The 15,432-nt window shown below is 38.7% G+C and overlaps 1 protein-coding gene across 1 annotated transcript; it reads right to left on the bottom strand.

Moving 5' to 3' along the window:
- Positions 1–13,911: 13,911 nt before the first annotated feature.
- LOC127135509 (uncharacterized) lies at positions 13,912–15,432 on the bottom strand (the record flags this gene model as incomplete). The annotated part of the gene is made up of 2 exons (XM_051062187.1): positions 13,912–15,208; positions 15,275–15,432. Coding segments are annotated over 2 exons (1,455 nt in total), but the record flags the coding sequence as incomplete, so codon positions are not given.

A 15,432-nucleotide genomic window follows, 5' to 3' on the forward strand; every position in this document is an offset into this window, starting at 1 on the left:
GAGGCCAACAAACTCGGCTGGGGAAGCCATCAGAACTCAGTTACTGAAATGTTGTCGGGGATGAAATAGGGGTCATGCCCACTGCTTGGGGAGTACTAATAATGCTCTGCATTTAGGGCTTACCACTTTTCAAACTATTGTTGATATTCTTTTAAATGATATCGATTGCTTAAAATAACTGCTTTTATATATTTAAGAAAACATGATTTTGATTTTAAAAATTTAATTTCAAAAATGATCATAATAAATTTAAATCTATTTGGCTGAATTAAACAAGAGTGGAAACAATTGGATAAAAAGCTCAACATTATTTAATGGGATGGTAGTCTCTAAACGACAAGACTCCATAGATCTTTACAAAAGTTGAAAATGGTAATTTACATGGAAAAGGGATACATTGAATACAATGATCACTAATCCTTCTACCAACTTTCGATATCCATTGTGCTTTTGGTGTTGGTTGGAGATGATGAATCAGAATTGGTCGATTTTTTCAAGAATGTCTTCAAAACTGAAGATCAGTAGGATGTAGTTACTTGCCATAATTCCTAATTTTTGCATAAATTTCCCCAAGATGGGGTACTCAATTTATCGGGATAATTTTTATGTTTTATGTCTCTAATTTTTGCCTAGATCGCCCTTTCGGGTTTCAATCCACCGAGACGCTCATTTTTGCCTAAGCTACCCTTTCAGGTTTTCAACTTAGCGAGCTATTCTTTTCTTTTTAGGCGAAGTATTTCTTGAATGCATCAGCGTTCACAGGACGAGTGAACTCTTCACCATCCATAGTTGTAAGGATCAAAGCACCGCCTGAAAAGGCTCTCTTAACAACATATGGGCCTTCATAATTAGGAGTCCATTTGCCCATAGAATCTGGCTTGAAAGATAGAATCTTCTTGAGCACAAGATCACATTCTCTGAATATGCGAGGTCTGCCCTTCTTATCAAATGCTTTCTTCATCCTTTGCTGATATAACTGACCATGACACATGGCCGTCAACCTATTCTCTTCAATCAAATTCAGCTGGTCATACATGGTCTGACACCATTCAGCCTCAGTCAACTTGGCTTCCATCAAGACACGCAATGATAGGATCTCAACCTCTACTGGGAGCACAACTTCCATGCCATAAACAAGTGAGAAAGGGGTTGCCTTTGTTGAAGTGCGGATGGAAGTATGATACTCATGCAAAGAAAATGGGAGCATCTCATGCCAATCCTTGTACGTCACAACCATCTTCTGGATAATCTTCTTGATGTTCTTGTTTGCAGCTTCAATAGCCCCATTCATCTTAGGTCTGTAGGAAGAAGAATTATGATGTGCAATCTTGAAGTCTTTGTAAGGAGCTTCCACCATATTATTGTTCAAGTTCGATCCATTATCAGTAATGATCTTACTTGGCACACCATACCGGCATATAATTTGATTCTTGATAAACCTTACAACAACTTGCTTGGTTACATTTGCATACGATGTCGCTTCAACCCACTTTGTGAAATAGTAAATAGCCACCAAAATGAAATGATGTCCATTCGAAGCTTTAGGCTCAATCATACCAAACATATCAATTCCCCACATGGAGAATGGCCATGGGGAAGAAATGACGTTCAACAGTGTCGGAGGAACGTGAATCTTATCTGCATAAATTTGATACTTGTGGCATTTCTTCACAAACTTGCAACAGTTAGATTCTATTGTCATCCAATAGTAACCTGCTCGCAACATCTTCTTTGCCATAGCATGTCCATTGGAATGAATTGAAGGAGAATTGCGATCCAAAACGCAACGGAATTTAAAATTTTCTCCTTTAGTGATCCTTACGAATGGGCATGATCAGTGATAGAATCGTTACCTCTTGTGACGATTGAAACCTTTGATGCAGATCTACGGAGCGATCACGAACGTTGGACGATTACAACGCCTCTACTCAGTCCACACAAACGGATTCCTTCAATCTCAATGTTAGCTGCTACGAATGAAGGCTTTGAGTGTATGTGTGTGTGTGTGTGTGTGTGTGTGTGTGTGAGAGAGAGAGAGAGAGAGAGAGAGAAAACGAAGTTGCAACTGCATAAAATGCTTCTGCACAAGGGTTCTATTTATAGAACCACTTGTGTGGACTGCAAGCTAAAAATCCCACTTAAGTGTATGTGGCCCATATTTTATAATATGCCAAAATCACTTAAGCGCGTGGTACATTACCATATTTCGTATTCTACTTAAGTACATCGTACCTTACGATGTTCTACAATTCACTCAAGTGCACCTTACCTTACGGTGTTCCTTAGTTACTCTATATCTCATCAATCCGTCCTTTTGTGTGTGACCCTCTAGGTTTTCGCGGCATTGACAATTATATTAAATCATGCATTTAACATAATAAAGAGTGAGTGGTATCTAGCAACACATTACTGTTACCCAAGACACGAAAATGTCATGTGATCTGACAAATCCTTCTGTGATAATACTTATGTGTATAATTACCCTTTTGCCCTTATGTCTATATTGAACACAAGGCATAGACCGTGTCATCCTTGTCCAGTTCAATATTGGGCCCATAGACATTTATCCTATTATGCAGGATGGGCAAATTCGATCTAGGTCACTCATGTCCCTTAGCATGCTTCGTGGAGTACCCATCAACTGTCTTTATGGTCATCCAGTTACTGACAATGTTTGATCAGCAACAAGGCACTCGACTCTACATCTAGGGTCCATAGTGGTTTCAGGTCGAAGGGTGGTATACACCATTATCACCATGAGAATAACTTATGACACTTTGCATAACATTCTATATAGTATTCTCATAGCGGGTCAATCTAGTATAAATATTACTCTTAATATTCATACCTATGTTTAAGACTTGATAACTCCTTATCCATGATCCATGAGATGTGATCATCAGTCTATATACATAATAGTATTTATGCTTTAAAGTTATCCCACTTCACAATAAAGCTTGACTACGGATACTTTAAGAATAGTGTCCTTATGTTTAATGTGATCTCATGATTAAGTCACACTTGATACATTAAACGGACTAGCTATTCTAGAGACTTTATTAAACAAACATAATAAAGAAAAAACCTTTTATAATTAATAAATAATTCGATACAAAGACCAAAAGTATTGACCTCTAGGGCTTACACCAACAATCTCCCACTAGCACTAGAGCCAATCAGGCATACCCCTAATGCCCATAGATCTAGTATGGCCATCATGCTTCTGCTGCGCAAGAGGCTTTGTCAGTAGGTCAACAATATTGTTAAGTGTAGGTACTCTACATATTTTCACATCTCCTCTATCTATTATCTCTCGAATGAGGTGATAATGCCTAAGTATGTGTTTAGATCGTTGGTGAGATCTAGGTTCCTTAGCTTGTGCGATAGCACCATTGTTATCACAATAGAGACCAATGGGATCCACAATGCTAGGAACCATACCAAGTTCACTAATGAACCTTTTGATCCAAACAACTTCCTTTGTTGCACTTGAGGCAGCAATATACTCGGCCTCGGTTGTAGAATCAGCAACTGTATTTTGCTTTGAACTTTTCCAGCTCACAGCGCCAACGTTTAAGCAAAACACACAACCAGATTGCGATCTAAAGTCATCCTTATCTGTCTGGAAGCTAACATTGGTGTATCCAATTACAGCAAGCTCTTCCTGACCTCCATATATCAAGAATGAGTCCTTAGTCCTTCTCAAATACTTAAGGATATTCTTGACAGCTACCCAATGACCATCACCAGGATCAGATTGGTACCTACTCGTTGCACTCAAAGCATACGAGACATCTGGTCAAGTACATAACATTGCATACATGATAGATCCTATTACAGATGCATATGGAATCTTATTCATGTGATCCCTTTCTTCCTTAGTTGAAGGGGATTGTGTTTTTGATAGACACAGGTCATGTTGCATAGGTATGAATCCTTTCTTGGAATCATGCATATTAAAGCATCTCAGCACTTTATCTATGTATGTACTCTGACTTAGGCCAAGCAGTTTTTATGATCTATCTCTATAGATTCCGATTCCTAATATATATGCTGCTTCACCTAGGTCCTTCATAGAAAAGCATTTCCCCAACCAAGACTTTACTTGTTGTAGTGTAGGGATGTCGTTTCCAATGAGTAATATGTCATCTACATATAATACCATGAAAACAATCATGCTCTCACTAACCTTCTTGTAGACACAAGGCTCATCTTCATTCTTGATGAATCCATATTGTTTTACCGTTTCATCAAAACGAATATTCCAGCTTCTGGATGCTTGCTTCAATCCATAGATTGATATTTGTAACTTACATATCTTTTGGGCTTCTTCAGTTATGTCAAATCCTTCAGGTTGTGTCATGTACACATCCTCAAGAAGATTCCCATTAAAGAAAGCAATTTTGACATCCATCTGCCATATTTCATAATCATGATATGCAGCGGTAGCAAGTAAAATCCGAACAGATTTAAGCATTGCAAATGGTGAAAAGGTTTCATCATAGTCAACCCCATGAATTTGTTTATATCCTTTTGCAACCAGTATTGCCTTATAGGTATGTACCTTACCATCCATGTCAGTCTTCTTTTTGAAGACCCACTTGCATCCTATAGGGTTAACTCATACAGGAGGCTCTACCAAGGTCCAAACCTGGTTTGTTTACATGGAATCCATTTCAGATTTCATGGCTTCTAGCCACTTCTCAGACTTGGGACCAGTTATAGCCTCTTGGTAGGTCACAGGCTCATCTTGATCCATGAGTAATACATCACCTTGATCAGTTATGAGATATCCATATCTCTCAGTTAGGTGTCGTATCCTGCCTGACCTACGCTGGTCTTGTTCTACTTGAGCAGGTTGCTCTTCCACAACTACTTGTGCTTCCTGCTATAATTCCTCCATAGGTGTATCAATGCTTTGTGATTCTTGAATTTCTTCAAGCTCTACTTTCCTCCCACTGATTCCTTTGGAAATAAAATCCTTTTCTAGGAAAACTCCAGTTCGAGCGACAAACACTTTTCCCTCAGAAGGATTGTAGAAGTAATACCCTCTTGTTTCTTTAGGATACCCCACAAATAAGCATTTGTCATATTTGGGCTCAAGCTTGGTTGAAAATTTTCATTTCACATAAACTTCACAACCCCAAACCTTCATGTAAGACATATGTGGTTTCTTACCACTCCATATCTCATATGGTGTCTTCTCAACCTTTTTGGATGGAACACGGTTAAGTGTGTAAGCTGCTGTCAATAGTGCATGTCCCCAAAAGGAGTTTGGAAGATCGGCGTGACTCATCATGGATCGAACCATGTCTAACAGGGTTCAATTTCTTCTATCAAATACACCATTCCATTGGGGTGTTCCAGGAGGAGTAAGTTGGGATAGGATCCCACACTCTTTCAGATGGTCATCAAACTTTAGGCTTAAATACTCACCACCTCGATCTGATCGAAGAGTTTTAGTATTCTTACCTAGTTGGTTTTATACTTCATTCTTGAATTCCTTGAACTTTTCAAAGGACTCTGATTTGTGTTTCATTAAATACACATAACCATATCTACTGAAATCATCAGTGAATATGATGAAGTACTGAAAACCTCCTCTGGTTGGTATGTTCAGTGGTCCACATACATCAGTATGTATGAGGGCTAAAAGATCATTCGCTCTTTCACCTTTTCCTGTGAATGGAGACTTTGTCATATTTCCAATTAAACAAGATCTGCATGTCTCATATGATTCATAATCAAAAGAGTCCAAGAGTCCATCTTTATGGAGTTTGGAAATGTGTTTCTCATTTATGTGGCCTAATCGACAATGCTAAAGGTAAGCTGGATTTAACTCATTAGGTTTCATCATTTTAGTATTAATGTTATAAATAGGCATTTCAAGATCAAGGACATATAGTCCATTGTTCATTTGTGCAGTAGCATAGAATTATCATTCAAATAAATTGAGCAACAATTGTTCTTTATTATAAATGAAAAACCAAACTTGTCCAAACAAGAAACGGAAATGATATTCTTGCTAATTGCAGGTACATAATAACAGTCCTCTAACTGAATTATTAAACCACAAGGTAAAGTCAATACATAAGTTCCTACGGCTAAAGCAGCAACCTTTGCTCCATTGCCAACTTGTAGGTCAACTTCACCTTTTGCCAAATCTCTACTCCTTTTTAGCCCATGCACATTTGTACAAATGTGAGAACTGCATCCAGTATCTAATACCCATGATGTAGAAGTAGATAAATTAATTTCAATAACAAAAATACCTGAAGTTGAAGTCTCTACTCCGTTCTTCATATCTTCCAATTACTTTGGGAAGTTTCTCTTCCAGTGTCCGGTCTTACCGCAATGGAAGCAGGTGCCTGCCTTTGTTATGCCTCCACTAGGCTTCAAAGCAGCAACAGTCGATCTGGGTTTGGCAACTTCCTTGCCTTTCCCTCTATCACCCTGCTTGGTGGGTCTTTTGTTCTGTCTCTTTCCATTTCCGATCATCAGAATGGACTTCCCTTTTGACTTCTGATTCTGCTCAGCAGTTCTTAACATGGCTAGCAGTTCAGGAAGAGATTTGTCCATATCATTCATATTGAAATTTAGGACAAATTGATTGAATCTATCTAGCAACAATTGCAAGATTAAATCAGTCGCAAGTTCCTTTCCGAGGGGAAAACCCAACCTTTCAAGGTTTTCCACATGCCCAATCATCTTGAGCACATGGGGACCTACAAGGGCTCCCTCAGCTAACTTGTCTTGAAAAAGGGCTTTTGAAACTTCAAACCTTTCATGCCTTGCTTGCTCTTGATAGATCATCTTCAGGTGTTCAATCATATCGAACGCTGCCATGTTCTATTGTTGCTTTTGCAACTTTGAGTTCATGGTAGCTAGCATGAGACAAGCAGTTTCATTGGCATCATCGACATGCTTCTTATAAGCATCTCTTTCTACCTTAGGTGCAGAACTAGGAGGTTCCTATTCAGGAACAGGTTTCTCCAAGACATACAGCTTTCTGTCACGTTTGAGGACAATCCTCAAATTTCGGTGTCAATCCAGAAAATTTGTCCCAGACAATTTTTCCTTGTCAAGGATTGATCGCAAAATGTTGTTATAGGTGTTTATTGTCATGGTAATCTATATGAAATTAATGAAAATATAAGTATCAATAACATATTTAATTAGGCCTTTAATTAAATATGCTCCCACTATTTTACTCAAAACAAATGACCCTCACCATTTGATTCGGAAAATCCCATTGGAAGATTTTCTAGTGGGTCGAGATCCACATTTCACTTTGTTTTAAGTCCGCGTAGGCGGATTACACAAAACTAGGTTATTTAGGTAGGAACTCCTTCCAATTGTATCTAATACAACTCTTGAATATTTTAGTTGGGTGAATAACTCCTTATTCTAATCCATCACATGGATCTTTTCCAACTCTTGCTTCTAAACACATATAATCTTATTATAATTTGTTTATTTAAGTTTGACCCATTGTTTTAGCAATTGGATATTACAATTATCCCATCGCACCTTACTAATATAGAACATGCACCTCGCGTAGGCAAAACCTACATTATCCGATACTAGTCTTGATGAGTGTTAAAACTTGGAAAGCATAAACTTAATATTTAATTTGAGGGAATTGCAATTGTTCTGATCTCACCGGCTTATTTATCATATAAATCGTCTCTCACATGCATCAACATACATTCACATGCATCAACATACATTCATAATGAAACAGTTATGGCCCCTAGCGCAATTGTTCTCCCAAGCCAATGAGAGAACCTAAGCTAACCTAATAACGATCTAAGCTTCTCCAAGCAAGACCTTCAAGGTTGTCCTCCTTTGATATTGAATTCTTCTCTTTCTTCATAACATTACATTACATAAAAGAAACTCGTTTTACATACGAGGGAGTGAGATGAGAGAAGAAGTTACATTAAGAGATTAAAAGAGAGGCACGACACGCAGGTCGTATTTTAAAAACCCAAACAAAATAAAGGAAAACCAAGGCCATAACCGATCACCACAAGACAATAATAAACACATTATTATTATTAATTTTAATTCCTTTAATTAATTAAAACCAAATTAAATTTCGGCAACCGATCACACTATGCAGAGTTAGTCGGGGTCCATTGCCCGGTCACAAAACAGAAACACCGAGAATTCTGACTCTGTGAATGTGACGACCGTCACAAAGCATGTTACGACTGTCACGTCCAGCTTGTTACGACCGTCACAGGCCCATGACGAAAGTCACGCGGCCAAAATCAACGCTTTGAAACAGTCAACAGACGTGATCCAATAAGCCCTCAATTCACAACTCTTTGACAGGACAACCCTTGTGCCGTCACTAACCCTAATGCACCAATTTTAGACCGTCAAACACACCTTGATTGTTGATTCAGTATGATTGATCAACAGGTCATTGCTTCACCATACTAATGTCGGATTCCAAAGAAAATGACCATTGATCGCTCAAAGGAAAACAACCATTAAGTGTTTGAATGAACGAAACATAAACAGTATATCATATATATTGTATTTTGCATTAGGATTACTTATATCATATACATAACTTGATCGATCTCAATTGCGTAACATATGGACGATCGATGTATCATTGCTTCACCATACTAATGTCAGATTCCGAAGCATAGTCAACATCAATCATCCAAATCGTACACACAGATGCCAAATTTAATTACTTGTTTATTCTTTGATTCATTCTGTCTTTTAATCATATTAATACAGAAAATAAACAGCTATCAGACGCATGGTTTCGTAAGTGGCTCTGATACCACTGAAGGAGAATTGGCGATCTGAAATGCAGTGGAATTTAAAATTTTCTCCTTTAGTGATCCTTACGAATGGGCATGATCAGTGATACAATCGTTACCTCTTGTGACGATTGAAACCTTTGATGCAGATCTACGGACCGGTTACTAACATTGAACGATGACAACGCCTCTACTCAGTCCACACGAACGGATTCCTTCAATCTCAGTGCTAGCTTCTACGAATGAAGGCTTTGAGTGAGAGAGAGAGAGAGAGAGAGAGAGAGAGAGAGAGAAAACAAAATTGCAACTGCACAAAATGCTTCTGCACAAGGGTTCTATTTATAGAACCACTTGTGTGGGCTGCAGGCTAAAAAGCCCACTTAAGTGTATGTGGCCCATATCTTATAATATGCCAAAATCACTTAAGCGCGTTGTAACACCCCATTTTCTACCCACGAGTTATAACAACAAAATCAGAGTCGTAAAATTTTCTATAAATGGAATATTACATGTTCAACTTTAAACAATTTCCACTTTAAGGAATCATAACAATATGTAACACTTTTCTTAATTCGACAAAATAATGTCATTCACTCTGATAATTCAACTTCATAAAATCTTACGCAGCGGATTCGTAAAAAAAATTCTTATCATCTTTAAGCAACATAAATACGACTTAACTTAAAGAGTAAACAACTATAATCCTTCAAACAATTTAAATTTTAGTAACAATTAAAAGATCCACAAAGCAGACACGCGACAATCCCCCCGAGTGCTACGTATCAGAGCGACTGACCACTGACCCGACCAACGGTAACCGGCTACCTCTCAGGATTACCTGCACGTTGTCACATAAGGACAACATTCAACAGAAGGGGTGAGTTACAATAATTATAATCAGTATATGAAAAACAATACAGTAATTAAGAATCGTACACAAACACCACTTCTCAATTAAATTAAATACCCATACAACAAACCAACAAAATGCAACTCTAATGAGACTCGACTCGTCATGCATGTGGTACCATTCGGAGTAAAACTCCCAACTTAAAATTTGCCGATTTAACGAGGCATCAAGGCTTAAGCCTTCAACTTTCAACTTTTGCCAATCCAGGCCAACGTGGTGTGAGCAAAGCTCCGACTTAATGCATATGAATTTACATGACATACACGACTTTAAAATTCCGACAACATAATAATAATAGCAACACAACAATGTTTTCAACATAATCAACTTATAATTAACTTTGGCTCACCAAGCTTACAACTCAGTATCTTTAACAACTTTCCGTACACGGAATAACTTAACAACTCAGTCATACTTGTATCGACACTTCATAACATAAACCCAACAAAATTACTCATCAAAATTAACTATAATATTACCCGACTCACCCCGACGAATTTCATTAAATTCTGAGCAATTCGATTTTTCACTTTTCCAACAGCGTTAACCCGTTAACGCCCTGGGTTAACCCGTTAACGCAAGACAGAATACAATTTTTTTTTCAGTTTTTCAACAGCGTTAACCCGTTAACGCCCTGGGTTAACCCGTTAACGCAAGACAGAATACCCTTCCTGGCAAATTTTAACAGTGTTAACCGGTTAACGCCCTGGGTTAACCGGTTAACGCAAGACAAACAGCAATTTTTCACAATTCATAACAGTGTTTACCGGTTAACACCCTGGGTTAACCGGTTAACGCAAGACAGAAAGTTGTTCCTGCGCTAACACGAAGCAGAATGCAGAATTCTCCGCATTTTCCGCCGTTGGAGGACTTCCGGACCTCCGATACCAATTCCGTAAAAAGCTACACTTTCGGAAAATCAAGACTCATCCAATTACAGATTCAATTACAGCTTTAACATAACTTATTCATCTCAATTTTTCAGCATTCAACATCCCAATTAGGGTCAAATCAATGGCTTATCACTACCCATTACATGTTAACCCATAATCCCCATTAAACGACGATAAACCCCCCTTACCTTATTATTTTGGATCGAAGGTTGCTCTAAGAATCGGATTCCGGAAGTTTTCTTCTCCTTCCCTCTCGTTCGTACAACAGTTCTCAAATTCCTCTTCTGCTAACTTCTCTCCACTACCGTTTCTTTTCTTTTTTTCTATCACTTCTTTTCTTTTCTCTTTATTAAATTAACTAAATATCCTAATCTCTAATGGGCCTAATATAACACCTCTCATTTTACTAATTAGCACACAACGATAAGCCCACTTACTCAAATAACACCACAATTATATTATTATTTCTTATAATAATTTCTACGACTTTCGACTAATTTCCGACTAACCACAATAATTACTTAAATATTAAAAATAACAAATAATTATTTTGGGCGTTACAACTCTCCCCCACTTAGAATATTTTCGTCCTCGAAAATTTACCTGCTTCAAACAGCTCAGGATAGGAGTCTCGCATCTTGCTCTCCAATTCCCATGTCATGTTTTCGCCCGCAGCTCCCAACCAAACGACTTTAACCAACACAATCTCTTTTCCTCGAAGAGTCTTTGTTTCACGATCTTCAACTCGTACAGGCTTTGTCTCCATTGTTAAATTATCCCGCACTTGCACATCATCCATACTAACCACATGAGACGGATCTGAGACATACTTCCGAAGCTGCGACACATGGAATACATCATGCAAATTCGAAAGATTAGGTGGTAATGCCATCCGATAAGCAACTTTTCCAACTCATTCTAAGATTTGATACGGACCAATGAAGCGAGGAGTGAGCTTTTTAGACTTCAAAGCCCTCCCAACACCGGTCACAGGCGTGACTCTCAAAAACACATGGTCACCAGCTTGAAATTCTAAATCCTTCTTCCGCTTGTCATGGTAACTCTTCTGCCTACTCTGAGAAGCTTTCATCTTCTCTCGGATAAACTTCACTTTCTCGGTAGTTTCTCGAACTAACTCTGGTCCAAGTACTACACCCTCACCAGATTCGTGCCAACACAACGGAGTTCTACATCTACGACCATACAATGCTTCAAAAGGCGCCATTCCGATACTAGAATGGTAACTATTATTATATGTGAACTCGATCAATGGAAGATAAGTGTCCCACGAACCTCCTTGTTCAAGAACACAAGCTCTCAGTAAATCCTCCAATGACTGAATAGTTCTCTCAGTTTGGCCATCAGTTTGAGGATGATATGCCGAACTCAACCTCAACTTAGAGCCCAACGAATCTTGCAGACTTTTCCAAAATCCCGATGTAAACCTCGGATCTCTGTCCGACACAATACACAGAGGAACACCATGCAACTTTACAATTACTCGGATGTAAATCTCTGCCAACTTCGCAATTGGGTAAGTGATGTTAATAGGTATGAAGTGAGCCGACTTCGTGAGCCTATCAACGATCACCCAAATCGAATCATGCCCTCTTAAAGTAGCAGGCAGCCCCGTTACAAAGTCCATAGAAATGCTATCCCATTTCCATTCTGGAACTTCCAACGGTTGCATCAACCCAGCAGGCTTCTGATGCTCAATCTTCGACTTCTGACAAGTTAAGCACGCATACACAAAACGAGCCACATCTTCTTTCATTCCGGGCCACCAAAATATTTTCTTTAAATCCTGATACATTTTAGTAGCTCCTGGATGAATACTCAAACTGCTTCTATGACCCTCTTCTAGAATGCTTCTTTTCAAAATCGCGTCATCAGGAATACAAATTCTTTCCCCTAATTTCAACACACCTCTCGCATCAATCTTAAAGTCACTCTTCTCTGATTGACCACAACGATTAAGGATATCTACTAATTTCACATCCAATTTCTGTGCCTCTCGGATACTATCCATAAAATCATTATTAATCTTTAGCATTCCTAGCATTACACTCTGCGGGGTTACTTCGCAAACCAAACTCATATCACGAAATTGCTCAATTAATTCCAACTCCTTAATCATCATTGCTGACACATGCAAGGTCTTTCTACTTAAAGCATCGGCCACAACATTTGCTTTTCCTGGATGATAATTCAAACCGAAATCATAATCCTTAAGCAATTCTAACCACCTACGTTGTCTCATGTTCAGCTCTTTCTGATCAAATAGATACTTTAAACTTTTATGATCGCTGAAAACTTCAAATCTGGAACCATAAAGGTAATGCCTCCAGATTTTTTAGCACAAACACCACAGCAGCAAGTTCAATATCATGCGTAGGATAATTCTTTTCATGAATTCTTAACTGTCGCGATGCATAAGCAATTACTTTATTATTTTGCATGAGCACACCTCCTAAACCCATCAATGAAGCATCACAGTAAATTATAAACGGTTCCTCCGGATTTGGCAAAGTCAAAACCGGCGCCGACGTCAATCTCCTTTTTAATTCATTAAAACTCTCTTCGCACTGAACATCCCACACGAAAGCTTTACCTTTACAAGTTAATTTAGTTAACGGAAATGCTAACTTAGAAAATCCTTCAATAAACCTTCTATAATATCCAGCTAATCCCAAAAGCTTCTAATCTCGGTAGCCGACTTAGGAGTCTCCCATTGCAATACAGCTTCTACCTTGGAAGGATCTACAGCAATACCTTTTCCTGAAATTACATGGCCGAGAAAACTGACTTCTCTTAACCAAAACTCACACTTGGACAGCTTCGCATACAATTTCTTATCTTTCAAAACATCCAACACTAATCTCAAATGTTCCTTGTGCTCTTCTTCGGACTTAGAGTAAATCAAAATATCATCAATAAATACTACCACAAAATGGTCCAGATAAGTATGGAAAATACGATTCATGTATTCCATAAATACTCCTGGCGCATTAGTCACACCGAAAGGCATCACAGAATACTCATAATATCCATACCGAGTTCTGAACGCTGTCTTCTGGATGTCTTCATCTTTCACTTTGATCTGATGATAACCCGATCTCAAATCAATTTTACTGAACACACAAGCACCCACTAATTGATCCATCAAATCATCTATTCTCGATAGTGGATACTTATTCTTGATCGTTACTTTATTCAATTGTCTATAGTCAATACAAAGCCTCATACTACCATCTTTCTTCTTTACTAGCAACACTGGAGCTCCCCACGGTGACACACTTGGTCTTATAAACTTCTTCTCAAGTAAGTCTTCCAATTGCTTCTTTAATTCATACAATTCAGATGCCGACATTCTATACGGTGCCATCGAAACAGGCCTAGTACCAGGTACCAGATCAATAGTAAATTTAACTTCCCTCTCTGGAGGCACACTAGGAATTTCATCAGGAAAAACTTCAGGGAATTCTTTCACCACTAACAGTTCCTCAATCTTAGCTTTACTCTCAACCGACAACGTCGCCATCAAAGAAAACATCTGAGCTCCCTCTTTCATCAATTTTTGCAATTCTCTGAAAGGTAATAAGTCAACTCCTTCCTCTTCAGGAGTGGAAAACCTCACCGACTTATGATGACAATTTATATGAACATAATTATACTCTAACCAGTTCATACCAAGAATTACATCCATCCCATCCAACGGCAAACATACTAAATCAACATAGAAATCTTTATCGAAGATCGACAAAGGACATTTTAAACATACCAAAGAAGTAGTTATTGATCCCTTAGCTGGGGTCTCAACAATCAATTCACCATCCAAAGCGGACAATTTTAAACCCAGTCTTCGAGCACAGTTAGCAGAAATAAAACAGTGTGTAGCACCGGTATCAATAATAGTAATTAAAGGAGTACCATTTATGAAACATGTACCTCGGATAAGTCTGTCCTCACTGGAGGTTTGAGTTCCGGTCAATGCGAACACCTTTCCAGTTTGAGATTTCTTTGGCTTCTGACACTGACTTCCAATATGCCCTTCTTCGCCATAATTAAAACAAATCATTTCCTTGTGCTTGCAATCAGCTATTGCATGGCCAGTCTTACCACAGCGAAAACACCTCTTTACTTCAGCAGTGCATACATTACTCTTATGACCAGCCTGACCACATTTAAAGCAAACTATACCAGCAGGGGCACCTCCCCTACTAGTCCTCTGAGCCGGAGCAGCTCCTTGTTTCCCTTTTCCCACTGGAGCATCATACGGCTTGCCACGGTTTTGATGTTGCTTGCCCCTGCGGTCACTGACAATCTTGTAATGAGCATTATTGTCTTCTTCAAATATCCTGCAGCTATCAACCAATTCAGTAAAAATGCGTATCTTCTGATACCCAACAGCCTTCTTAATTTCAGAGCGCAGTCCGTTTTCAAACTTGATGCACTTTGAAAATTCAGCACCAGCACCAGTGTAATGAGGATAAAATTTGGACAACTCCACAAATTTTGCAGCATAATCAGTGACAGACATGTTTCCTTGCTTCAGCTCAAGGAACTCAATTTCTTTCTTACCACGGACATCTTCCGGATAATACTTTCTCATGAATTCCCTACGGAATACATCCCAAGTAATGACTTCACCTGCCACGGTCAACCTCTCGTGAGTCTCTAGCCACCAGTCATCAGCTTCGACTGCTAGCATGTGAGTACCATACCGAACCTTCTGAGCTGGAGTGCAATCCATAACACGGAAGATTCTCTCGATCTCTTTCAACCATCCCAAGGCTGCATCTGGATCATGCTTCCCTTTAAACACCGGCGGATTCTCTCTTTG

Source organism: Lathyrus oleraceus, chromosome 4 (assembly GCF_024323335.1).
Source record: "Lathyrus oleraceus cultivar Zhongwan6 chromosome 4, CAAS_Psat_ZW6_1.0, whole genome shotgun sequence".
Taxonomy (NCBI): domain Eukaryota; kingdom Viridiplantae; phylum Streptophyta; class Magnoliopsida; order Fabales; family Fabaceae; genus Lathyrus; species Lathyrus oleraceus.